The sequence below is a fragment of the Aulonocara stuartgranti genome (assembly GCF_965226115.1).
Source record: "Aulonocara stuartgranti genome assembly, chromosome: 22".
Classification (NCBI taxonomy): Eukaryota; Metazoa; Chordata; class Actinopteri; order Cichliformes; family Cichlidae; genus Aulonocara; species Aulonocara stuartgranti.
In genome coordinates, this window is record NC_138957.1 from 28,159,894 (window position 1) to 28,187,634 (window position 27,741).

Here is a 27,741-nt window from a genome sequence, read left to right on the forward strand (position 1 = left end):
CGTGGAGCATCAAAGCAGGACCCCCAGACTGAGGAAGACCTTCTTCCCTGAGGCTGTAAGACTGCTGACCTCGGGTGGTGCTCTGTAGTCTGCTGCTACAAGCTAAAGATGACAGGCATGAGAAACCACTTGAGTCTTCACACTAGTCACTGCACTTTCTTTGAAACTTGTAAACTGTCACACTGTCATTTTATTATTGATAGTTAATTCACGTGGCTATGATGCTTCTTTGGTCCCAAATAAAAGCCAAGAAGGTTAAAAATATAATAGAAATTTATGCAAAAAAGAAATGCAGCTTTTAAGGCCTTTACACACTGGAAGCGTCCGTGTGATTATTTTGTGCAATAAAACATTTTTCAGACTCACCAATCCTAAATGCAACCCTCCACACCGACCAAGTAATTTCCTTGGATGAGTTTATTTAGTTATTTTTTCAAACCAATTTTTCAGATCCGAATAAATAGATCTGACCAGTCAGACCACAGCATTTGGCAACAATACACCCATAGCTCAAAACACGCACTGGTACTGAACATACAATGATATGAAAATAGTGAAATAACACTAGTTTATGTCAAACGCTCGGTGTAATGGCCTTTTCTTTGATCTCCTCACTGTGTGACTGATTAGACAAGCTGGCATCTCTCATGCAAACTACAGGCAATCGGGTAGCGACTGGAGAGGTTTCTGGCACAGCACTGTAACCTTGTGACTAATTTCACCTAGCAACTGCCGGAAACCACTCCCCAACCTGTTGGTAGAACACACATTTCTCCATAGCAACGGGTGGTAACCAAGGAGTTGCAGACCAGACTCTAAGCCTTTGTGACTGAGGTCTTTCCTTTGCTATTCCTTTTACAGTGAGTCCAAACGTCTGCCATGAAAATAAAACCCTACATTTTTTTACTTTAAAGCTTTTAAATGTCCCAGAGGAGACGTTTGCTAACAGGTGGCTAAATGAGAGTGGCACCGTTATGGCGTGTTTAATCCACGTTCTTACTTTTTACCAAAGCTAGAAATGGTTAAGTGCTTCTTAACAAACACATGGGTTTTCCTTTTAAATGCATATATTTAGCTTTTGTCATGTAACAGCTGTTCTCCATCTAACTATGACTGAGAAATGAGTTTTCGGTGAAAGAAGCTTACTTGGCGCGGCACTATGTCACCCTGTCGATGATACTAGAAAATGATTATTTAAATGTCATTTATTATCTCTTCACAATGCGAGGGTGAGAGGGCAGTCGGGGAAAACTACACAGCGGTGGTCAGTGGCCGGCACGGGGGACCCCTCATAGGGCAAAGAGGTGAGGGAGGTGAGGCCTGGGGTGCTTTAATAAGAAAAAAAGGAAGAAGACAGATGAGACGAGATGGAGAGGATTCGCTGCAGATGGCTGCCGTGGCCTGACCGAGTCCTTTCCAGCTTTCTCCTGTCCTCGGAGGACACAAATCACCAGCTCTCTGCCTCCCGGTGTCACTCTTCTATAGAGCCTCTGAGCTCCCTGGGGCTTTTCAAAGCCTCGGCTGCTGTTCACTGACTTTTATCGGTCCTCTGGGAACCAACATGCACCAAAACCCTGCTGCCATTCTTCCCATAGATGGTCTCCAAAGACATTATCTGTCCGAGCTGTGCTGCACTTTTCTGCCTCAGTCCCTGCTTTAAGTACATATTTAAAAAAGAAAACATGTTCAGGTGTTAATACGAAGAGCAAAACAGTTGCTTTCCAAACTGTATATTCAGCATATTCAGCTATTGGCAAGCAAGGGCAAGGAGCATATTACTGGGTAATTAGGTCACATTAGTGTGTGGTGGTCATAATAATAAAACCCTGTTTACAAGAACAAGCATATCCTCTGTGGCGGCTATATCAGTTATGTCTACTCTACACTAATGTTAGACACAGGGGTCATTTTCAACGCTCAATGCCGTGTTCACGTCATAGTGTAATTACCAATTTACCACTTATAAACAGCACTGGCGTCAACACTAATTAATACTGAATGGGGAGGCTGTTTGTTTAGTGTTTAAATAAGCCAACCGACTCATTATTTCCTGCTAATGGTCAAATGGACAAAATGACATGAAACAGTTCTGGTGCACATGTAGGACTAGGACTAACTGGCACTAGATTGCAGTACGAGAACAGAACATCCTTTATTTCCAAGCCTTCTGCACATACCATGAACTACCGAGGGACATCTTTTGCCCTTGACTGTTAGCTTTAGAGTAGCTATCCGTATATAAGGCAGCTTGCTTTGAGTGGGCACTCAAAGTGCTTTTTACTCAAAGCCTCATTCACCCAATTACACACACATTCATATACTTTTTTGTATACCTAACTGCCTCGTCTAAGGATGCAATCACAGGCGACTTGAGGTTCATTATCTTGCCCAAGGATACGTCGACATGTAAACTGGAGTAGTTAGAGAATCATTCCACCGACCTTTCCCTGTACCTTCTGAGCCACAGCCACCCTAACTTAATCAATGCAAGCCTGTGATCCGCTCTCACTGGGAATTCCTCAATCATGGGAAATAACTGTAATCTCAAATCCCACTGGATTCCTACTGTAGAATGGAAATTCTTTTGTGTCCATTAAAATGATCAGAGTGGCTGTTCTTCTAGGTGTTGCAATAAAGTTTGAAGTCCAGACATCCATAAAAAAATAGGATATATGAGGTTTAGAGGCAGGAATAGAAATTGGCAGTAAGTGTTCTGACTTAAATAAACAAAACAACCCCCCAGAACAGCGCTGCTATTACTTTGGATGAATGAAGATGGAAAAGGAAATAGCAGTGACATTTGGAGGTTAGCAAAGCGGAGCTAGTTGATGTAAAATCACCGTGTGGCATGCTATAGCGCTACGGTTAAGCTAATATAAACACATTAGCAGACCTAGAATGGCTAAACTGCTTTCAGTGCAACCAAGAGAACATCTGCAATGACCCCATCCACAAGACGAGGTTAGTCATTAATGCTACAGTCACAACAGCAGTCAGAGCCAAAATTATTGCGACTTTGTGCAACAAATTCCATCGTATTTGCACTGTTGGTGACTTCTAGAATATTTTTTAACTGGATTAGATGACAAATAAGACTGACTGTGTGGTAGTATGTGTCCAAAAAGTATGTACATCACTTCTGTTAAATATAACGTTTGTCCTCTGGTAAAATTCTGAGGCTAGACCTTACTTGGAGCCAGTTTGATGCACCTTTTTTCCTTATGTCCCAGAGCGGGATGAAGCGCTTATCCAGTAAAATTCTAGTCTGTTACTTTGGATTCCACTTTTATCCAAACACGGCACCTTCGAAACCAGAGGGTGACATCATGGTTGCCATGTCCGTATTTTATATACAGTATGTGAACTGCCTTTATACTGCGTATTATCAACAAGCACACCACTTAAAGTTGCTTTGTCTGCTTTGACCACGTATTTTTCAGTTTGAGACATGTCAGTCTCAATACAAAGAGTACTAAAAATAAAGCTTTGCACTGCAGACATGACCCTGTCTGGTGATGTTCAACACGAACACCTGCTTCTTCACTATCGATGCACCATTCAAGAAAGTCAGTGTAAGAAAAAAAAGCAACAGTTTAAGAAGAAGATTTTCTTCATATTGAACCTTTGCAAGCTACCCAAACAACATAAAATGTGACTCTTTTTCCCTGTGTTTGGTCGCTGTGGTTTATCAAACGTTTCCTGATTAGTAAGCATTTGGGCTGATGGCATGCTGGCTCAGAGCGAGCCAAAGTAAAAACCAATCTCCCCCCTCATGTTACTGTAATCTGCAGCATGTGACCTCCTCTGATGGAGGGATGCTGGAAAACCTGCAGGGCTCACCAAACCAGTGGCTGCTCTGCACTGAGAGGATTTAAGGGGAAAAAACACAGAAGCTCTGGGACACGTTATATTCCCACTGGTAAATCCTCTCCAACTCATTACCAAATCCTCACTGCAGGGCTGCTAAGCTCTAAAGAGAGACGGACCAGGTGCCAGTCTTTTTGTAATGGAATTGCACGGCGGTTTAAGTGATTGCATCAACAATTGCCACCCCTGATAAATTAGATTAGACGTAGAAGAATCCTGTTTGCACACTGTTGCTGTAAGAAACTGAGAAACTTCATGATAATCCAAAGCAAGCATCAGATGAAACGCTGTTAGCGTCGATCTACATTCTAACCACATGGCTGATTGCAGTATTGCGTTTGTGCCAGCGAGATTGGGTTTTATTCACAGCGAGGAGAGATGTGATTGGAGCTGTCAGAAAGGAAAATGACTGCAAAAATGATGCCGAAGAAAAGCTTGGCAGCAGCAGCTGTGACTGTGATGGGGAAACAATTGAGAAAATAACTGTTGCATTTGTGCTAATGGAAAAGATGCCATTAAGCTAAACCCATCAAAAAGCAGGGGAAGCACTATGAATTTCAACTCTGCTTTTGTGAAAAAGATGTTGATTTGGTGAGGCAAAAATATGATCTGATAATTAATTGTTCATCTGTTCTGAAAACGTGTTTGCATGGATCGAAGACGCACGCGAAACACACTTAATAATCGGAGATGGAGAGGCTTCAAATGCTGCTCTAACACGTAATTGATAAATCACTGCTTTTACATGAATGATTAAAGGATTACACACAAACAAATGCAGCATATAATCTCTGTTTTCTAACATACAGCCGCCTCCAGCGAGTGATTGGTGGAGCTGTAACTGGGAGAAGAGCTGTGGTTTTCATCCACGGGAGCGACAGCAGATTAACACAGAAACTCTGGAGGCCTTCGTTTGGCGCCGAAACACAGAGCTTTCACAGTAACATGCATGAGTCTGAGGCTCACGCTGAGGCGCTGCTCGTGGCATCTTGGTAAACAAATCTCGGTCAGTTGCCTGATCTTCCCTCTGCAGCTGTAGAGACCTTGGGATTCTCTCATTTTCTGAGACTCAAAGTCGAAATTAGATTTACAATTAACTTTGTTTTGCTACTAAGTGCAATTTGCTGTGAAAATAGCAGCATGAGGGCAGAGGGCTGAGGTGTGCCGACGGCCGTGATTTCTGCTGCATGCTTACTTTAATTTTTCTTTGATTATTGAGATCTCAATATAACGAGACGCGAAAGAAGAAGCTGCTGACTTCGGTCACCTAGTTAATAAAACCTGAGGGTCAAAAGTTCACAAGAGGTTCAGAGAAGAAACCAAAAAGACTCACTCATCACTCATTGAAGTGCTAAACACATTAATAAATAAATAATAATGATCCAGTGAAGTAATGTAGTATAATACTTACTTTTACTTTGGGCATTTTAAGCATATTTTGATGCTAAACTTTTCTTACGTAGGATAATGACTTTTATTTAACAACCTAAATGATTCTTTCACTACTTTTCATGTAATCTGTATTATGGCACATGAAAGTGAAAATCATGCCTTGTGTTTTGTACAATATTTATTTGATTTGTTTTTATTTATTCCACTGAGAAATGGGCACTGAGCAAAACCACCTCGTAATAAAACTACACAAAAAGTTGCACCGTCTTGAAGGTGTGTTGCTTCAGATAGCAGCGAGGCATGAAAAACAATCCAATTCCCCCAGTGTAACAAAGTCTTCAGTCAGGTAGGAACATGGCATTTTTTTTGTCAGTTCCTTGAAGCATCATCTAAATTAGCTTTAATTTCACTCGTCACAGGGAAGTAAAAACTGCATGTATAAAATTACCAGACAAAAACTAATTTAAATCAGTTTTAAAAAGCAGGTTTTTGCCCTCTAGAAGATATGCCTCTTCCATCTTTATTGTTTCCATGCCCCATGAACTTCTCTCTCTGTTATATATGTCTGGCTTTAATACTTTTCAAACCCCTAAACACTATACAGCATTTTATGACACCACCAGATATTTTATCTTTACAAGGCCTGAGTTATTAGTCGCTTTATTTAGCTGTTTTATTCTTTAGAACTTCTCACATACCTGTAGCTCCCATTTCCCAGAGGAAGATTATGTGTTTTAAACTTCCTCTGGATCGTTCACACGTTAATGTCACGTTGCAGTCATGCGAGAGTCATTACAGTTGCAAGAATAAAGGTGTGAATTGGCATCAAACCTCCTGAGACAGGATGTCAAGACAGCCTTGTAGTCCCAGCACCACTTTGAAGTGAAGAGAAAAAAAACAAGCAAGCTTTCGACTTTTTGATGTTTCACATTCACTAGCTGTTTAATTTGCAGTGTTCCCTAAATACACTTTAACAGTGCATTATTTATTTTTCGCTTAGTGATAGCTGAGCAGCGTGATCTGTTAACGTTTTTGGAAACAAGTTTGAAAGGCTCTTTCCACACATGAGGTCCAAACAGTTTGAACAGAATTAGGCTGGGATGTTTCCCACAGGTGTCCTCACTCACACGTGCCACACAGGACTGGACAGGAAACGGTCCAGTTCAAACTATTCAAAATACTCCCCGTCTCTTGAGCTTATTTGATGTCTGCGAGTCTGCTTGGGTCCCAGTGGCGTAAATCTCATCATCGGCTACTGGCTGTTATCTTTATATGTTGCGTACCCTGAAAGCAGTTACATTGCTTTTCTGAGCTTCTGAGACAATGATGTGGGCAACAAATCATTGTCATTTATTTTATAAAGAACTCAGAAGCTTAAACACGGATTTAAATCAGAGGAAAGACATGCTTTTTCCAACTTCCACCCAGTATTCAGAAGGTGTGAACATCCTGGTCCAGCATCACGGACGATTTTGGTGACTTTGGTGTAACTTACAGAGCTACAATATTTTCTCCTTCCACATTATGCAGATCCTACTCATGAAAAATACACACACACACATCTGTACTCTCAGAGTATTATGTAGCACTGAGATTTGGGGAATCACAGCAGGGTGTGCGTCAAAGAGCAGGAGTCACGGCGAGGGCAGGACATCACCGAGTCGCACTAACAGGTCACCGTGGAGACAGATAAAAACTGGCAGCACATCAGAGAATTAAGATCTCAGACTGTGAACAGAGACACGCACATATTTGCTCAGAGGGGGAAAAAACTACAAGTGGAGCAGTAACTGTATTTAAAACCTCACTAAAAGAAAGTGGAAGTTTTGTTGTGTTTGAAATGAAGCTTTTGCAATAAAACACTAAATCTAATTTTCCACATTAAAGTCTGCTTGTCCTTCTTTGGAAACCTGCTGCTAATCTCGGCTAAAGGCTACATTAGCTGCTACTAGCATAACACACCCGAATCTGCAGTTGCATTGAGAATAAGGAATAATAAAGGAATAAAAAAGTCCAAGGCTGTTTTAAATCCACTCTATAGTGGGCATGTATAAAAGAGGGACACTGTTATGTTTGTGCATCCATCCATGCAGGATGGACGTTTTAGCTTGTGAGGGCAGCAGTCAAAGCAGAGAAACCCAGATCTTCCTCTCCCCCCACCTCGTCTAGCTCATCTGAAGGGGATACCAAGGCATTCCCAAGCCAGCTGAGAGATATAATCCCTCCAGCATGCTCTGGGTCTTCCCCGGGGCAACTCCTGCTGGGATATGCTTGTAACATCTCTCCTAAGAGTACACCCGGGATGCATCTGTTCAAGGACCCAACACATGCGATGGTTGTGCTTACTGGTTTTCACTTTACTTATCAGTTGCACAGACAAAGACACAGTCAGTCCAGACCTCTGTCTCTCCCTTCTCCGCTCGTCTGTTCCTTCACTATGAAAAGAAACTGAGACCGCCATCAGTCCAGTCGCCACCACCTGTGGCCTCACCTGCCTCCTAGAGATGGGCAGACTGATCTAAACATCTATATCGATACCAACACTGGTAGTGGTATTTGATCGATGCTAGCGCTAGGACTGATAGGATGCTTTGTTTCTACCCTCTTAGTATGAAGCGTACTGAACTGTGTTAAACATTTTTTTCTTTGGAAAATTAAAAAACATACATCAGTTATAATCTGTGAAAAATGTGCAAACCTTTTTGTGCTGACTGTCATGTGAATTGTATTTATAGCCTGTAGCACATTTAAGCAACAGTGGCTGAGCCAAAGTGCTTTAGAGGCTGGCACAAAAAGAAATTGCTAACTGATGATGATTCATTTATAAATCATGTAACACAAGCTGCCTTTACAGGTTAAAAGTATTTGTATTGGTATCAGCACCACTGGCTGATTTTCATTTGAGTCAGAAAGGTAGAATGTTAAGTTATCAACCAACATCAAATTTAATTAGCATTGGCTGCAGGTATAAATTGTGTGTTGACTGGTAGTTTAAAAATCACCAGAATGTGAAACTGAAGCAGAGACTTCTTGGGTCATTTGTTAGTACAGTAAGCCACACAACATTTTTTTGGCTGATAATACATCTAAAATATCTCAAACAAAGTGGATAGGTCTGGTTCAGTCACAGACTGTTCGCCTTAATTGAGTTTAAAATGATCGGTTATGTAAAAAGCCCTCCGGGACTAAACAACAACAAACCCTGTTCAGTTGTTATAAGCATGTAAATCAGCTACAGAGACTGAAACCATGTTTGTAGCAGGCTGTAAACATGTTTATTCCTGCTGTAACATGGGAGTCTGTGGGGATTAACTCATATTTGGAGTTAGTCTTGAGTGGCCACCAGAGGAACTGTAGTTTATAGTACTGGCTTTATTTTTTTACCACTTGTATTATGTAAGTATCAGTTCCTTCCACGGGACAGTTTGCATCAAACATTGAGACAACAAACTAAAGGACTAATAATGACAATTATGCAGCAATCTTTACTATTAAAGGATCATTTTCTTTAAGCATGTCCGTAAATCTGGTTCATACCAAATGGTTTATCTGTTCTTCAATTGTAAATATTCTGGGAAGAATTACACAAAAGAGCTCAAATTTATCTGCAGCTGCTGTTAGTTAGACCTGGAAAACACTCATGATTATTAATGTAAAAAAACATTTATTGTCACAATTATTGTTTCTACAAATCTCAAAACGTGAACAATGCAAAGGTAGCACGATTTTCAACGGCACTGTAGAAACACACAAGGTTCAATTTAATCACACGTTTCTTGTTTTCTATGATTGGTTAGCTTTAACCATGATAAACAAGCTGGGCTTCAGTTTAGTGCGGCTTCTCCTGAGACGACAAATTTACACTTTATTTAATGCCGTACTTTTATTTAAAGTTCTGTAAAAGACTCCAATAGAAGACGTTTGTATAAAAGCAGGTTTCATTGTGAGTTTGTTCACAATAAAAGAAACATATCTGGACAACCAGATAGCACAATAAATAAACAAGGAATGTTCAGTTTCATTCCTCAGAAATCATTTAAATGACCTCTCCAGTGCTGGTTTGTGTTTATCAGTCTAACTATCAGGAAAGGGGATGAGAGAGGAAGCAGCTCCTGCGTCACGGGGTCCAGTTTTCTGTGGACGCGGGCTCATAGCTGCCACTCAGAGGACGGATAGAAGCGTCTTTACTGATTCATTATGTTGCAGGGAAACCTTAAAGCCACTTAAGGCTGAACATTTTAATGGGTTTTAAATACTGCGTAAAGTCGACATTCACTCTGTTCATGTGGCAAAACATGAGAGAAACACTAACATACAGAGAACTTAAGTAAACATTGAATAATGAATTTTCCCCCACTGTCTTTTTTCTTTCCCCTTTTATTACTTCTGACATAATTATCTCAGTCTGCAGGCAGCGGTGTGTTACAACACAAAAACATGTCCATATTTATCATCATAAAAAGTGCTTTTTGTTTCTGTTTTTTCAATCATATCTTAAAAAAACATCTTTATATTTCATAAAAATACAAAAAAGCATAAACAGTACGATACATATAAATGTGTTATAAATGAATATAAAAGTATTTCAGCTTTCAGTTTCCTCTGCGTGCTGAAGAAAGCAGATTCTCCCAGAAAAAATGCTCAGATTACTACTTTAAAATCCTCATATACTGCAAAATTGTTTATATGTATTAAAAGAAATTCTTGCTAAAGTCCAGCTGGGATGTCTGTGGCTGATATTTTCTCCTTAGATGTTGATGAGGTGTAGCTGTTAATGGTTTGACTGGGGGACTGTTAGTTAGCGGGCACCAGCAGGATGAAACCGTCTTTACTCTTCTTGAAATCGGCGATGGTTTGACCGGCTTTGGTCTCCACCGAGATGTTCTTGGGCTTGCCTCGCATGTGAATCTCCAAACCTGAACGGCAAACCTTCACAGGAAACTGGACTTTTTTCACCCTGGAAGACAACAACGCAAACATTTGGGTTTCAATAACTTTGCCAGAACTGATACGTGATTAGCTGATGGTTATCATGGTTACAGGGACCAGGATCACTCATTAAACTGCTGGAATATTGATCTGGTCAGTTAAATAGCAGAAGATGTTCAGACACAATTGCTCAGTGGGAAAATTACAAGGAGGTTTAAAACATGTCCACATCCATCCATGTCCATATACGGGCTGTAGAAATCACTTTTATTGCCACTTATATATTATCTTGGATATTAGACGAAAGTATGAAGCTGCTTTTGATTCACTTGGAGACAGACTTTTTGTTAAGCCTTTTTTGACTGAATTCCCAGATGCACAGATATAAAACTAACTTTGATCTTTATTTCATTTTTACCCAGACATTAAAATACAGGTCTACACAAGCTAAGATTCAAGAGTCCCAAACCTGCCCACTGGTGTGTGGGTTTTAGGAACATTGCATTAATTGCTGCTAATCCAAAATCTTGGGATACCAAAATTGCAGTCTGCTCCTCTTAGAAGTGTGTTTTGAATGTCTACCGCAACAAGACTACAACATTTCCAGAGCAAGTCACAAAGTAAAAAAAAGAAAAAAACCCAAAACTGAAGCATCACCACAAAATATTTGTTATTGATCACCTAACACCTGGCTGTTTGCTGAGTTCTCCTGATCAAAGCAGTATCCAGCCCCTCTGCTGACAGCTGGGGCATGAAAGTGTGCCCGGGCTCGCTCGGCTGCTGCACAGTCAGCTGAAGATGATCCACTGTGAAGTCGCTGCTTCCTCCTCGACCCCTGGGGATCCCGCAGCCTCAGCGTGGCTGCCTTGACCCCGCTGCTCCACCAAACACAAGCTGGCCCAGCACATGGCTGGATCTGTGCAGCATGCTTATAAAGACTCTAACACTGAATCCACCTACGTCATAGTCAGAGGCCCAGGGGAGTTTAAGGCTCAGACTCCTGCTTGTAAGAATGTTTCTCTTGCGAATGTATTCTCTCCTTCTCCAATCAGCAAACACTCTCAGTTTCAATTCAAGTTAATGGCTTTAAAAAAGAGATGAAAGGCAATATTTACATAATGACTATTTGTGGATGCCTCTGAATATTGGTAATGTGACTGATGATAAAGGCTGGCTTGTAAAGATAAGCCAACTTGGCAAGCTTGAGGTTAGTTTGGCAAGACAGACGAATGTGTTGTTTCAAAGTGTTTGTGTCATCTTCTCCCCAGACTGCATGGTCGTCTTCAAAAATATGGCTGGAAATCATAAAGGATAAAGTCCCATTTTTGGGAAGATTGCATAATTATTGTTATGCAACAGTGCTGGCAATCGTTGGTGCAAATCTGAGGAGAAACACCTGAAATCTTAGAGTTTAAATATGCAGTTTATTATAGTGTTATATAAATATATAACGCTATGTACATTAGTGGAATAGAGATAGGAATAGGGTGAACTGGATTATAAGTGTGCGGTAATGCTTTTGTTTTGGAAGTGCTAGGTTTTTGTGTGTGCATTGTGTTTTAACCCTTCACCAAACTCTGGGGACCTCCCATAAAGTCGGTTAAAAGTACAATAAAAAAATTATCCTGCATATTAAATATAATTTGAGGCTTTGCCCCCTGGCACTAGATTGCATATATTGCAATGTCCTGATCCAACATTGTTTGGACAAATATTTTTGCCTCCAATTAGGCTCAGGTTCATGAATACTCAAGTTTGTCTTTGACAAGCAAGAAAAATGTTTTTTTTCTGGAAGTAGTATTTGCTGGAACTTTCAGTTTTACCTCATTTGTTTGAATTGTTTCAAAGCAAAGACAAGTCTGTATTGAACATTTAAAGATGATGATTAGCATTAAATACATTTAACTTTCATTTTCATGGAACTGGTTGTCAAGTTTTTACTATAGCTAACCAACATGATTAGACTAGCTTATTTGCTAGTTTAGCAAATGAATTGATTTGCTGAACTAGCAAAAAAGCTAGTTCAGCTAGCAAATAAGCTAGTTCAGCTAGCAAATAAGCTAGTTCAGCAAATTAATTTTCTAATTCATTTGTTATAAACTAATCATGAAGTTTTTGTTTAGCCTAGCTGATGGTATTCAGGTTTCTCATGTGATGTCAGAGGCGCATTGCGTGCATGTGTGTACTCCCTGATGGGTTGGTGAGTGGTTGCTGGTTGTCACTAGGCCAAATAATAAGAGTGCTTCACCAAAAACCTCCTTTTCCCTGTACTTTAATGTCTAGCAGATTGTCAAGGTTCTTCATGGTTTGCATGGAAGACAGCGGGTTGTCTGCAAACACATTTGCTAACTTCTAGTTGAACTAGAAAAAAAATTGCAATGGACAACATATGTCTTAGTGCTGTAGCCAAAATGTTAAAAAAGTGAAACTTTTGCTTTGAAGGTAAAAGGGCTTAATTTCCTGTATTAGCCGCTTATATTATAACATTTATAAGAGAAAATGAAGCACGGTCACTCTTTTATAACTAAAAAAAACTCATTAAACACATTGAGCTATCAGAGGTGTGATAGCTTAATGTAATAAACCATAACAGACAATTACAGAGAAATGCAGCCGCATTCTGAATAAAACAAAAAGATTATCCGGTGGAAAACCTCATATTTGGATCAGGTAATCAAATTGCTTAAAAATATGCTTCAAGTCAAGCAGTGGGGACATATTTCTTGAATTTTCTGACGGAAACTGAGATCTCTATTTTTAAAGTTGCAGATGCATTATTTGCTGTGCTCTTTCTAAAAGAGTTTGACCTCAGTCACTGCAATTTTCCAGAGCTGTGATGCTATTCATCATGAATCACCCCAACAGGTGTGGCCCTGCTGTTTTTTTCTCAGCCAAGCCAACCCTGCCTGGCTGAACCCCCAAACCAGCTGTCCAGCCCTGCTGGACTATGATAAACCTGACACAAAAACCCACTGACCTCCAGAGAGCTTTTTTAATTTGTGCACAATGCTGACCTCATCGTAGCACTACCAGAAGTGAAACCCAACTCCGGCAGCGCACATTGAGAATAGCCTCTGGCTGCGCCTGAGGACAGTGGATGACAGGCTGCAGAGGCCTGTGAATTTTTCTGCTGCAGCAAGAGAATTTTGTTTTAAGGCTGAGATTGTCCACAATAACCAGACTGTCCTCCACCAATAGAAATCGGCCCAGATGTTGCTTGTGCAAACATTTAATGTTCACAAGCACTAGATGGGGAACCACCTTTAACTAGGAGGTCATTGGAGGACCTCACTTTGCAAATTCATTAAAAAAAAAGAACAGATTAGCCATCTTTAAGTCTACATAACATGTTTTAGATAACGTACATAGCAGGGAAGACATTCTCTCAAGGTGCACAAGAGGATTAAAGAAGTAACTGCGGACTGGGACAGATAGAAGTCACTGACCGAGTGCACGATTTCTCAACACATTTCCATTTTTTTCCAACTTAAATGATGCTTTAAAGCTGCACAAAGCATGTTGTTACATTACAGCCAAACCTCCCAGGAAGCAGTTTGGGGTGGATGGATCGGTGTACAACCAAACCGTCAATGTCTGACACTGTGGTGTCCAGCCTGTGGCCTTTAACCAACAATTACCACGACCATGACCCTGCCCTAACCAAACTGTTTCATTTACCTACACCCACCCTTTAGACAACACCCTTATGAATGATTAGTTTGTTTTGATGTATTGTTTTTTGCAGTTATGGACTGCTGGATAGTTTTTTTAATATATTAAAGCTTCTCACAATAATTTTGTAGTTTTGAGTAATTCAGACTACAACTATTTAACAGTTGTTTTTTTAAAACAGACAAACTGCTCAGACAAACAATCCAGATTCTGGCCAAATTCTTGCACAAACCTGTTGCCCAGTAGCCAGAAATGCATCCTCATTCGCTCGGAAGTTTCTGGCATGTTTGAAAATATCACCACAAAATCACAGATGCTCTCCTATCAGCCCTGATTTATGAGAGCAGCAGTGAGCGAGAGTGAGAGTGAGAGAGGAGCTGTATTAAATGTAGCGGAAAATAAACAACATGGTGGCTTTAATTTGATTTGATTCGTTTTCTTGTGTAAGGTCGCATGAATATTGATTTCAGATGTTTCCAATCTTGTCTCACATCTATTAATGAGCAACAAAATGCCAACCCCCCCCCCCAAGACAGAGACAGTTAAGTGGTTTGAGGAGCTCTTGTGGCCTGAGTTTACTTGGGTGAAGGTTTGATTCTTTTATTCTCTTTGAAAACCTTCAATATTAGATGTTAGCATTCTCTGTCTGTACTGTGCAGAAAATAAAAAGAAGGCCCAGAAATGCAGGTCGACCTTGACATAAAAGTGAACCTGTTGGGATTGGCTTTTTTTCTTATCTTCTGTTATATATAAGGTCTAAAAAGGCTGTTCAATTTAAACATGGCTAAAAGAGGCCAGCATGTTTATTAAAAAAAATGATTGCTAAGTTTCAGTTTTTTTCTATTCTTGGCTCTGTATGATGTCAATAAGAGCTGATGTATTTAATGTAATCATCTGTGAGCATCTTTACCTGCAGGAGGGGCAGTTAGTCAGAGGATAGTTAAATTATAGCTCTGTCAGTAGGATGACAACTTCCTTGCTACTAGGCTAAAGCGGCAGGTTGCCTGATGACTGCATTAAGTTTTTTTTTGCTTAGGGAAACTGATTGCAAGCTGCTGCAGTGACCACTTGGTTGTAAAGTGACTGCACAGGTCAACTGGTGGAAGACAACTGGTCTCCAAACAATTGTGCCCTGAATCAGACTGGCTGTAATCACTCTCCGAAAGACTGAGAAAGGTTTTCAAATCTTATTTATAAACCCAGGGAATACCAACACGATGCTATCAATCTGAGTCATACTGCACCAATAAGAAACACTCGTCTGTGCTGCGTCTCTTTAGGTGATTCAACTGGTTGCAGACTATTTGGGTTATATTTCTATATGATAACAAGATTAAAGACATTTCTGTTTATGATTGGACGGTTAAGACATATTATGACACACCCCATTGCATGTAATGTGTTGATGTTAGTGTGACTCAGTCTTATTGCCATTTTATCAGTGCACCAAACTCACTTTGAGGACAGGTCACATCTGGTCACCTTCTTCAACAAGACTGCAAGCTCACTGAACAAGGTCGCAATAATTTTGTTTGGGCCACCGTCTCCAACCAATGTTTTCCAAATGTTCATACAGAGAGAAGCTAAAGCAGCTTGTCTCTGATAAACTGAGGTGCTGCACCAAGGCTTAGAATAAAGTAAATAAAGATTATTTTAACTTTGAGCTGTGGACAAGCTCCTCTATCACAGTCCACAAATAAAAAATATGCAGCTGGTAATGAACAGAACCAGTCGTCTTTTGTTCTTTCCTCTCATGAAGAAGACTCACACCTCAGGTTGTTGTGAACGCTGTGTGGCTAAAACAGTCACCGTGATTGGAAAGCGTTAGCAGGGTTACACGTGCTGCTCTCACTGCCTATGACAGGAGGAGTGAAAAGCTGTTTAATTATAATAATAATTTTCCATCTATCTTTTTTTATATATACAATTTTTTCACATATTTTCAAACAAAGATGTAAAGATTCCCCTCTGCAAACTACCCATCGTAGTTGTCATTGTGATAGCTTATTTTATGAACATCTCCCCTTTGGTATTGAGTTCAAAATGTCCTCCATGGAAATCATAAAATCAGTGACACATATTAGGAGACAGTCTGTACGGGAGCAGTGGGATGTGGTATATAAACATGGTCCACAGGCTCCTGTCTGCAAAAACGTTCTCATGCTGCAGTCAAATAATTCATGGAGACGACGGTGCAGACAGAACTGGGACGAGCAGCAGCTCCTGGAGGAGCCCTTGGACCCTCCACTCCTCATCTCATCTCCCCTTTTTTCTGCCTCCTCCCCCTCTTCAGCTTTTTCTAGGATTTCTCCCTGTCATCCCCAATATGATGCTGGATGCTGATAATCCGATGTGAGTACATGCCGCTGGTGTCTCCATTATGGAGACTTACAGGCCATTTCATTTACAGCTGAGCTGCATGTGTGGTGATGAATAGCCAGTGAGCCTGCTGAAACACAGGGCTTCTGATGCTGTGTGTGCCACTGTAGGAAAATCAGATCAACAACAACACTCCCATGCAGCATAGCTCAGAGGGAGTAATGTGCCAACACAGATAAAAGATGCTTCTAATGTCTTTTTACACAGTTTTCTTTAGAAACAGTTTGTCCTGCTGGAGGACACTGCTCAGTAAACTGAATATTTTATAATATTATCAGAAGCTTCTCTTCACTTTAAATAGAAAACGGGGATCAGTGCCTCCAAGGGACAAGCGGTGACACAGCAACCACGATTAAATCATGACTGATAATTAAAATGTAACTGCTGAACAATAAAAAGATTATCTGTCCCAAGGAGACAGAAGCATGACACACTTGTATGGGATATGCACAGTATGATTAAAACATCACCTGCATTTATGTTTATGAGCCTGTGTGTCTGCACCGCTCTGCCATCAAGACTTGGAGCTGATGAATACATATATCAACTGTTAGTTTCACTAAAACAGACTGGAGAGAAGACCTCAGTCTATACACGCATTGACAGAACTATGACTGGGAAAAAGAACGCATGTCTATGGTGGATGAATATCAGCTATTTTATTATGGCCAAATAAACTGTAACTAATACTATCAAACAAACTTATCGTAGCTGCGCCACCACGACTTATAGTTACAGCTGTGGATGGATGCAAATCAGCCTGCTTAATAAGATAATCAGCTGAATGGAAGCATCTGATTCAGAATATCCCCCAAACTTCACCACTAACAACATCTATTTTTTATTCGCATAAGGCGAGTAGATCTGAAGTTCATCAAACAGCTTTATGTTAAATAACTTCCTAAAACATTAAATCATAAGTGTGATTTGCATTTTTAGAAAGCTTTGATTTCAATTCACATGCTGACTAGAAACCATGTGCTTGAGAGTCTAAGGAGCTTGGAAAGAAAAGCGTCTGGACTTCTTTGAGTTGCTTGAAGACGTTTCACCTCTCATCCGAGAAGCTTCTTCAGTTCTAAGGGTCAAATGGTGGAGAGTCCCAGATTTAAACCCAGTGGGAGTTTCCCAATCCAATTTTCGGATGAGAGGTGAAACGTCTTCAAGCAACTCAAAGAAGTCCAGACGCTTTTCTTTCCAAGCTCCTTAGACTACGTTGACCTGGATGACTGAGAATTTTCACAGACACCATGTGCTTGAGAGTTTATAGTAGATGGACTGTTTTTTTTAGCCTTACATTAAACTAAAGCACCTTCCACACCATGTGGATTCACTTTTTCTGTTGTGCCTTTAAGGTGGCAGTGTGGGTACTGACAGCTAAATTTATGTCTATACAAAAGAAGTCAACACCTCCATCTGAGGTGATGCAAAACATAACAGATGCCATCAATGTTGCTGTGCTGCGATGGTATCATGGTGACTAGCTGTGACCCTAAAAGATGGATGCAGTCACAAATGAAACTAGACATGACGTGTAAGGCGAGATCTGATGGTGGCTGCATGCTCACTGGCTAATGACTTGTGACTAACTGATCCTTAGCCAATGATCTTAAAAGGTTTACCATACTTTAAGTCTAATGGGGACCATAACTTAAAAATAATGTTCAGTGTTTCAGTGTGACCTGAAATTAATGATTGAGCTCATGAACTTCGCTATAAATATTTATACAGTTTTAAGTGTAAGTGGTTTAGCCCTCTAGAGTCGAATCAAATGACCAATTAAAAACGATGTGGCAGCAAGATACACCATCGCTGAGTCTCCATTTCAACGTATGTTATCGTATGTTACGACAGTGATACTGTGATTTTTAGGATTTGTATTTAGTGTTGTTGTTTTTTGGTTTTCTCGAATGTTTGTTGTGAGGCAACTTCTGAATGTCACAGACGTTGGACAAAGAGCCACCACAGGCAAACTGTGCAAGCTGTCTCCAGGTGGGAACCAGAAGGAGTGATGAACTGTTGAAGTGTCAGACCTGTGACAACTGTAAAGTCAGGTTGTGCAGTTTTTAAAGGTAAATTCAAGTATTCAAAAAAGCCACTTGTGCCTTTGCCCCTATGTGACTGTGCACCACCTTCCATATACTATGACCCCTGTGAGGATTTTTAATTTATCCTCTCCCAATCTGTCATCTGCCCATCTGTCCCTCGTCACCACGACTAATCTTACACTGTGCAGTTTATGTAAAATCTTAATTAACTCAAGAAGTCTCAAACTGTCGAGCTGCAACAACAAAACATAGTATTTTGCTTAAAGAAACCCCAAAAAGTACACAATAAAGGAGGAAATGCAGCGTCTGTTGGTTGTTGCTAATTCTCTGAAGTAAAGAGCTTGTATCAGAGGCCTGTCAGATTAGATAACAAGCAGAGAGAGCGACAACGTCTGCTCCTAATGATCCCACAGACCCTAGACAACATCAGACTGTCAAAACACACAAATTCTCTTGTGCAGCCATAACTTTCACTTTCCGCTTCCACCGCACATAAACACACATGAACACACATAGCCTGCAGATAACACTTGGGTGTGTGAAAGATCAGGCAGAAACCTGCAAAAGAAACAACAGCTTGACACCTGAAGTCATGTAACGGCACCTTCCATCAGACACTGTTAATGAGAACTTTTTGCACTGTGCAAAAGATCAGAAAGGTTTCCTCTTTTTCTTCTTCTCTGGCAATTTCTTTATCTGAATCCTCGGGTTTAGGAAAAACTGGTTCTTGAACTACACAGGTGTGCACAGACTGACCGAGCAGAGCAAAATCTGAGCATGCTCTAAAGGAACTCCAGGTCCAAAGAGGAGACAAAACTGATGAAGGCATGTTGGACGACCAAGATGAGATGCTTTAGTTCGCAGACTGTGAACTATTTATGGGCTACACAAGATATAGTCTGTCTATGTTCAGCTAATCTGACTGAACTTAAAGTCTCTTGGTTACTTCCTCTCCCACTCTCCTTTTCCTTTGGTCTGTGTGTTTTTATGAAAAAGATTCACAAATAAAATTTTCATGCAAGTGGGAAAAATTTTAGATCACGCAGAAGCATTTTCACAACACTTCTTGCCACCCTGGACATATTTGCATTTAATTGTTTCTTTCCCATTCACTTTGTATCCAGTTGAAGCTGCACAACTGAATACAGTATGAACACTCGGTTGTGATTGGAAACGGGATTAAAGGAGAAGTTTGCCATTTATAAAACCGTGTATTTGGTTCATGATGTTAAAACTGGTCCCATATTGTTGTGAGTTTAGTACATCTGAAAATGTTTAGCTTAGCACAAAGAAACAGAGGGAAACACATCGTGTAAGCAGGGTGATCAAAATAACCTGCAATGCTACCCATAAAAAGGAAAAACCATAGCAAATTTGAATTTCAGCCTCTCAGGCTTTTTATTCAGCTCAAGAGCACTTAAGTACTGTTTTGACCTCTGTACGCAACTCACAATTTCACCACAAATCTCAAGTTTTGCTTCTGTAACTTTGGATTCAAGCCGAGCAGATTTTAATGTTACAGAGCCAAACAGCAATTTTGATTGGCCGAACCCACAGTCCCAGCCAGAAGGCAGAACATCAGTTCAAATGGGTGACCAGAAACATGCTCATTTTGTGCACAGCGAATGCATACTGCTGGATGGCCTGCACTGAAAAGGCAAAGTAACCCAATGGTTTGTTCACACCCTGCCCAGCCTGCTAAAATGTTCATACAAAATGGACAATCGTCAACACGTCAATGAGTTGGAGGAGATCCAGCACACACGCGTGGTCAATGGACTTGTAGTTTATTTTTGTGGCTAGATGCACACAGACATCATCATGTCACCTGTTTTTGGACTGTAGCCATACACAGAACAAAAAACTACCCAAAGACACCTAAAGACATCACACTACAAACACAAGCTCACACGCAGTCAATACGCAAGTAAAGACACTAAACAGGAACTGACATATACAATACTAACCAGAAACCTAACCTCTGAAATATAACATAACCCACAGAGCCTTACACTATGGGGACTGACTTGTTTTGGTGCAAGATGCCAATAGTCTGTAAAACAAAAAAGTGTAAAAACAAGATGCACAGCTAAACCACTTCTTAGTTTGGAGCAGTAAACTTCCTGAAGCTACTCAGATAACAGGCATTCCCTTCAACGCTACATTTTTTGTATAGATCACACACACATTACATAACATCAGTCGGTTACGATTAATTATTTGTCATTACTTAACATGACCCTGTTTGCTGTCTCCCCCTCTTTGCAATCTTCTATCCCATCCATCTTCTTCTCAGAATTTGACACTCTGTCCTCACAATCCTCCAGTTTTCCCCTTGCAGTCTTAATTAGCACTTCCCCAGCTGCCTGGCAACCATCGCTGGGGCAACAGCATCATCTGCAGCCCCCACAGCGGGGACAACGGGGGCTGAGGCCACTCAAGTCTTCGGGTATGGGCAGGCGGGGAGCTGACCATCCTGCAGGGTTCGCTTTAGCGTCATAGCGTTGATCATCACCACCCATCCATTATGATAACCATCAGCATCATCGCTAACAGTGGGCCTATCTTAACTGGCTGCACCCTGCATGGTGAGCCTCAGCAGGGGGGCATTCTGGGAAAAAAAAAGTGATTCATACTGTAAGAACAGCAGAGTTGATGCATACAGAGCGACTTCTCCGAATGGATAAAATATGATTTAAGATGCGACGCCAACACTCTGCAGACTTAAAACTGGCTCATGCACATGGCTTGAATCACTGAGTGAAAGGCACTTAAATAATTTTCCTGGTCCTGATTAATTCTCGGGACAACAGACATGTTTCTGAGATAAGAGCAAATCCGTTTAAGAGAGAGTCAATGACGGAGCGCACAAAGCAAGAGCCCAGCGTCTCCTCAAATTGATTATCGATAAGGCGGTCGAACTTTATCAGGGGTTTTTATGCAGCAGGAACATTTGTCACTGGATAGGCAACTCTTAGTCATGCCTGCTACTGAACCCGTACTGGTGCAGATATCTTCAGCTGAGCGACGATAAAACAAACAGCCAATCATGTGCTTTGTTAAAAACATTTCATTTATTACGGTTTAGTAGTTGGCACTAAAGCAACATTGTAGTGAAGAATGAAAATGATTGTGAGGAATCCATTTGTTGCACTCGGAGGAGGATTTGGAGGCAGCACGTGTGCCGTTTGAATCCACAAAGAGGCCTTTTGATGCAGTTTCAAGGTCAGTGGCTCAGTCTGAGTGCACCCAGGAGGCTTTAAAAGTTAAACGAACAGGAGCCAACGTCTTCATAAACCTGCTCCTCCGCTGATGTTGTCTTTGATGTAAATGTGTGAGAAGGCGCTCATTAGGAAAGCATGATGTAGTATTCACTTTGTCTAAATCTTTCACAGCACACTTGATGTTTCGAAAACATCTCACGGCTGTACTGTAGTATCTCCTTCATCTGCATTCATGCCGCTTTCAATTTAATTCAATCCAATACAGTTTGATTTATATAACACTGGCTCACAACAACAGCCATCTCTTCATCATCATAAAGAGCCAACGGTTTCAAAGAAAACCTCAACGAGCAGACTCGGCAACAGAGGGGAGGAAGAATTCACTTTTAACATGTAGAGACCTCTGGCAGAACAAGTGTTAGGGATGCACAGTTGGTGGGGGTGACAAGAGAGAGAAGAGGAACAAGGAAGGAACAAGATGTTTTCATGAGAAACACAAAAGTGAATACAAACAGTGCACATGGACACATTTGCAAACACACTGTGCCCAGCATGCGGATAAATATGCAGGACACAAATCAGACAGGAGTAAAGCAGCAAAAAGCAAGCTTTAAAGGGGGGCGAATAATGTTTTCCCTCATTTTCTTTCTCAGACTTTAAAAAAATATGGTTAATATATTTGCAAGTTATACCAGTGAGTGAGTGAGTTATTTTCCACTCTCTCATCTATATGATTTCATTAGACGTATCTCTTTAAAGTTACTCTTTAATAAAAATACTGGAAAAGAACAGTAAACTTCTACCTTAATAATAAAAGTTGAAACAGAATATTAATATTCCAAGAGGGAAAACTGAACTGTCTTTTCAGAAAAATAGACCAAAACCAAAACAGGAAAACAGGAACACGAGAGGAGCACAGGAGAGACAAGAAGTCAGAGAACATGGGCTGCAAACTCAGGTAGGCAAACAAACAGAAACAAACAGATGTCCTGACAGCAAAGGAGTCAGGGAAGAGAAGGTTATATATACACATGGAGCGGAAAGGGAAATAAAGAACAAAAGAAACAAATCAGGGAGAGACAGCCAATTAAAAAGGGGGCGAAAAACAAAGACTTCAAACTAGCAGAGAAGCAAACCAAGAAATAAATAAGAAACAGGCACAGAAACACAGGGGACACGTGCAAAAGTACAAAATACTAAAACACAAGAGGGGAGCCAAAGAAAAACTTTGAAAGCACATAGTACCAGAACGGCTGTGTTAGGAAGAAATACCTGACAGAACCAGTAGTGCAAATACACAATATGCACTCTAACTGCACTGTGTGAACACCATCAGGTAGTAAACTCAAATACGAGAATTTAGAAACTTTGCCATAAAGTTCTGTGACATCATTATTTTAAGGAGTTTTCTGTACTGGGCCTGTTGTTAAAGGGTATTCGGTCCATTTGGTATACCTGTAGTGAGTCTGTTTGGTCTTGCTGACACTAAGTCAGACTCGTTCCTGCTGGGCTTCACCATGGTAGCCATTTTTTTGACAGAATTTCTTGGTGCAGTCAAAGTGGTGAAAAACAGGCCTAAGTCTTCACATTGTCCCTCTGGCTTCATTGAACATTACCATCTACAGTAGCTCAGGCTAGAGCAGTTTGCAGCTCAGTGTGAAGTAGCAAGAAGGAAAATTAGCACCTCCAAGTCAAAAAGCGCATCCACACTGAAACGACTAGCAGTGATGTGACAACGGGAAACAGCAGAAACTCTGCGACATTCAGTGACTTCAAGTATGAATGGGTAAAACTACTGCTGGTGATCTTAAGTTGCCAAGTTCTGGGTTAAACTTTTCTCAAGTTCAAGGCAAGCGATTGAACTATCAGCAACTACCAGTGAGAATAAACGATGCCACTGACTGAAACATTTCAACATGGTAATTATATGAGAAGGTTACCTAGGCAACTTGAGCCTGGAATGTCTGCCAGCTACTGACTTCTAGCTACAAAGTGACAGGCGACCAGCGAATTGCTCTTGTGTGGACACACCCTTGACGCCATGGATCTCTGTAGGAGAAAGGTTAAATGTCCACTCGAGTTTGGGAAACAGCTCTTGCCCCAAGTGGAGGAGTTCAAGAATCTCAAGTTCTAAGGTTGTTGTTTGTGAGTGAGTTTCCTCTAAAGAGTGTCGGACAAGCATTTAAAAAGGCAAGGAATGGAGTCATTCCGGAGGAGCATCTGGATGAGATCATTGGGGTCTAAACAAGCCGTTTAAACTGGACAGTTAGTAGATTTTAATCTTGTTTTTCACCACATAACCCAGACATTTTACAGTCCTAATTCCTTGTTGTTCCTCAGGTCTAACTCACTGGTCACCCTGTAATTTAAGGCAGGTTCAGACAACGCCTTTACATTTTAAATACGAGTTTGAAGCTGCGTTTGAGTTCAACTTCATTACCCCATGCACAAGGTAACAACAGAGTAAAAACAAAAGGTTTATGGTGATGTTGTAACCCATATTCTGAGCTGTGCCCTGAATGTGAACCCTGCTACAGGTATCCTCTTAAGTCTATACTAAGCAGCAATTTAGCAGAAACACAATAATGTGTGGATGATTACAGCTAAATGATTTCCTGAACATAATGTGATACCAAATGCGTGACTATGCCTGCCTGTAATGAAAGTCACATGGTTTTCCTACACGGTTTGCCAGTGGCTGAAGTGCCATCCAGAAGGGCAAGGGAGAAGGAGAGATATTGTATTACCAACTTCCTGTAACATTAATGCTCTTTGAATTGGCCTTTTGTGAGTCACTCTCTAAAATGGATAAATGAAGCTTTTTCAAAGACATTACAGTCACGTGTTTCATCTGAAGTCTCATCGCATACAGTCTGTTAAACTGGAGAGTCCAAATAAACAACAAATTTGTTGTTGTTGTAAGTCTGTCATGCGCCGCACACACTGCCTGTAGTCAGTGATTTAACTGGCTCTCAGTCTTTTCTGTTGATTTTTTAAATAAGTTTATCCAGATGCTGAACGCAATCATATGAACACTACCAAATATAGTGTCTATTGTTGTGAAAACAAAGGTTAAAACCAATTATTTATATATATATATATATATATATATATATATATATATATGAAATTAAACTTGTAAATTACACTTATTTTCCCTAAAGACAACTCAGACTTATCATAATAACTTTTACATTTATTATTAAAAGTGAACATTTTTGTGCTTAAACATCCATTTTCTGCAGCTTAGCCAGGTTGCGGGTGTAGCATAATTAACAGAGAGAGAAGCCCAGATGTCCCACTTCCTTGCTACCTTTTCCAGCTCTTGTGGGGGAACGCTGAGAAATTGCCAAGCCTGCCAAGACATGTAATCTCTTCAGTGTGTCGCGAGTCTGCCCTGGAATCTATTCCCAGTTGGACTGGGACTGTTCAGTGTGGAGGAGTAGCAGATCTACTTTGAGTCCCCTGGCCTTAAATGACCATATTCCTCAGCCTATCTCTAAGGGAGTGCCCATACACCTTCCAGAGGAAACTCATTTCTGCACTTTTGATTTTATTCTTTCAGTCGCTACCCACAGCTTATGACCACAGGTGATGGTATGAATGCAAATCAACAGCTTCGCTTTCATGACCAGCTCACTCTCCACCACAACAGTTCAGTGTGGTAGCGGCATCACTGCCAAAGCTGCACCAATTGGCAGCATTAACAGTTGAGGGGAGAATGAACCTCCCACTCCCCTCACTTGTGAACAAGACCCTGAGATAATGGCGCTCCTGTGCCTGAAAGCAGCTAATCTGCAAACTGGAGTGAGCACTCCACACTTCTCCAGCTGAGAACCATGACCTTAATGTTGTTTACATTAAAAAAAGGAACAATATGTGTTATTCGTTATGTGAACTTGCAAACAATCTAAAATGACACCCCTGATTTAGACCGTGTGTCTGATCTCTCAAAACGAGCATCTGGTCAAAGCCCAAAAGAGGGACCAAGAATATCCTGGATAATGTATGCCAGTTCTTTCTATAGCTGCTGAACTATAATGTGTGTGGCTGTGCCATGTGATTTTGTGCACATGGGATGAATCATTCACACTTGCGCTGGTGGAAGTCAACCACACACTGCACATGTCAACAAGGCGTTTTGACCAACTTTAAATAGCAGTGCGACTGAGGCTGGATTTTGTGGCTAAATGAAGAAAATCAGTGAAGCACATGACCTGCCAGCTCTGTGGGAACTGAGAAGGAAATAGGTCAGAGTTTATATACATTATTTACACCCGTCTGGGTTAAAAGCTGCTCCTGCAGTTACTTTGCATTTGATCAAAACTCCAATAACAAGTCAAAACAAGAACCTGATCAGAAGCTGCAGGTTTGGAAAAATCTTAAGAGACAAAAAAATTAGGGACAAAAACATAAAAGAGGGGACGAGATGACCGAGGAGAGTTGGAGCACAAGATGCAGCTCCTGTTGCTCCAGCCAGCAGGACCGACTGTGAGACGAGCACATTGAGGACAGCCACTGAGGGAGAAAAAAAAAAGGGGAGGCAGAGAAACAGGGGAGGCTATTTCAGGACTTGGATGACGCCTTTCACGACCTAAAAACTGAATTTAGAAATGAGAGGGCTGATTTCTCTCACACCTAGAATAACTGGCAAACTGTTGATGTCCAGCGAGGTCAAACAAGTCCTCGAGTCCATCATTAGCAGGTGAGCATGTGTGTCTATGTGATTCTCTTTGATCTGGGCATTAACGCCTAATCACAAGTCCTCTCACATATACTTTAGGGTTAATGAACTCGCACATTATTCTTGCTAAGCTGTAAAGGGATGGGTGACCCAGAAGATTGCTATTAATGCAACATCGTTCCAGGTCTTTCCATATTCATAAATGAAACTGCTGATGTGGAGACGAGTGGAGAAAATGCTGGAGAAGAGTCTGGAAGGAGCAGACTGAGGAAATGAAAACAAATAAGAGTTAGAGGAGGAGAGTGCAAGTGAGGAAACTAGATCTTAACACTTTGTGGACTCCACAAATCATTCAAGCATAGGTTTACTTACAGTTACAAAGTTTAAGACTTTCATTACATAGGTAGTGAAGACTTTAAATTAAGGTGGGCTATAAAGATTAGTGCAATAAATTGAGCATCTATATATATTAAATATGATTAAAAAAATCTCCCTTCTGTTCCTGAGTTACTGTGCTATATAAACACCAGAAATATGGAAAGTCAATGTGAAGTTGACCTTTGACCTTTTTAATGTAAAATGCCATCATTTCATTATTATATGGTAAAACATTAACATAGACATTTATAGTCTGCTAGATCACAGAGACCTCTAACCTCCAGACTGTAACCTACCAATAAGGAGGTTAGAGTGATATAACAATTGGAAAGTTGGAGGTCGGTGTGAGTGTGCACATGAATATTAGGCAAGGTGCTTAAGTTTAGAAAAAAGGACTTGCATTGTTTGTGTGTAATTGGGTGAATGAGGCTTGTAACTGGGCTTTGAGTACGCAGAGTAAGGTGGAGCAAACTCATCTTTTAGTTCAAGACGTTGTGCAACATGAAGTTAAATCCCCTTCAAGTCTTCTAGACAAATCATTTATCAAGAATGGGGCAGTCATGTGGTCACTGTGACGTTCACCAGTTCATCCTTGAGTTCCAGCGAGTGTTAGTGTTAAATATGAAAACAGTATCTGTTTCACAAGATGGGATTGATGAGTAACCTGAAAACAAAAAGCTACAGGCGACATGAAACAACGCAGCAATTTGGAGCTGAACTGACATGTTGTTCAACCGCATCAGAAAATAAACGGGTGATCTTAGATTGTTGAGTAATATCCGGAATATAACATCTTACCAAACTAAATCCAGTAATTAGACCAACGTTACGAAAACAAATATGTCATTAAAGAAAAGAAACGTGGTCATTTCCTGCACACTCGTGCTACAATAATCTGACTCCTGTGGAAGGAAAGAAGGAAAACAGAGTAAATTTTAAGGAGTAGAGGAATAAAAATAACTTTCTTTAAATGTGACAGTCAAGTGCATACTAAGCTCAGGGCAGGTATCGATCTATCGATGCTGTACTGCTGCACACAGCATCCACTTAAACAGGCTAATGCAAAGCTAGCAATGAAGAACCTCTGACCCAGAGAGATAGTAAAGCTGAGTATATCGGTCAAAGTTAAAGTTAGCATTATTGTCAAAAACCATATGTACAGATGATGCAC

At 40.6% G+C, this 27,741-nt stretch overlaps 1 protein-coding gene across 1 annotated transcript in view; it reads right to left on the bottom strand.

The window, feature by feature from the left end:
• Positions 1-8,903: 8,903 nt before the first annotated feature.
• The window catches only part of myo1g (myosin IG), a 69,135-nt gene continuing 50,297 nt past the window's right edge, over positions 8,904-27,741 (bottom strand). The window contains exon 23 of the mRNA XM_082521306.1: positions 8,904-10,216. Coding sequence (XP_082377432.1) covers positions 10,054-10,216 — 163 coding nt within the window. The 3' untranslated portion in view covers positions 8,904-10,053. The remainder of the gene's footprint in view (positions 10,217-27,741) is intronic.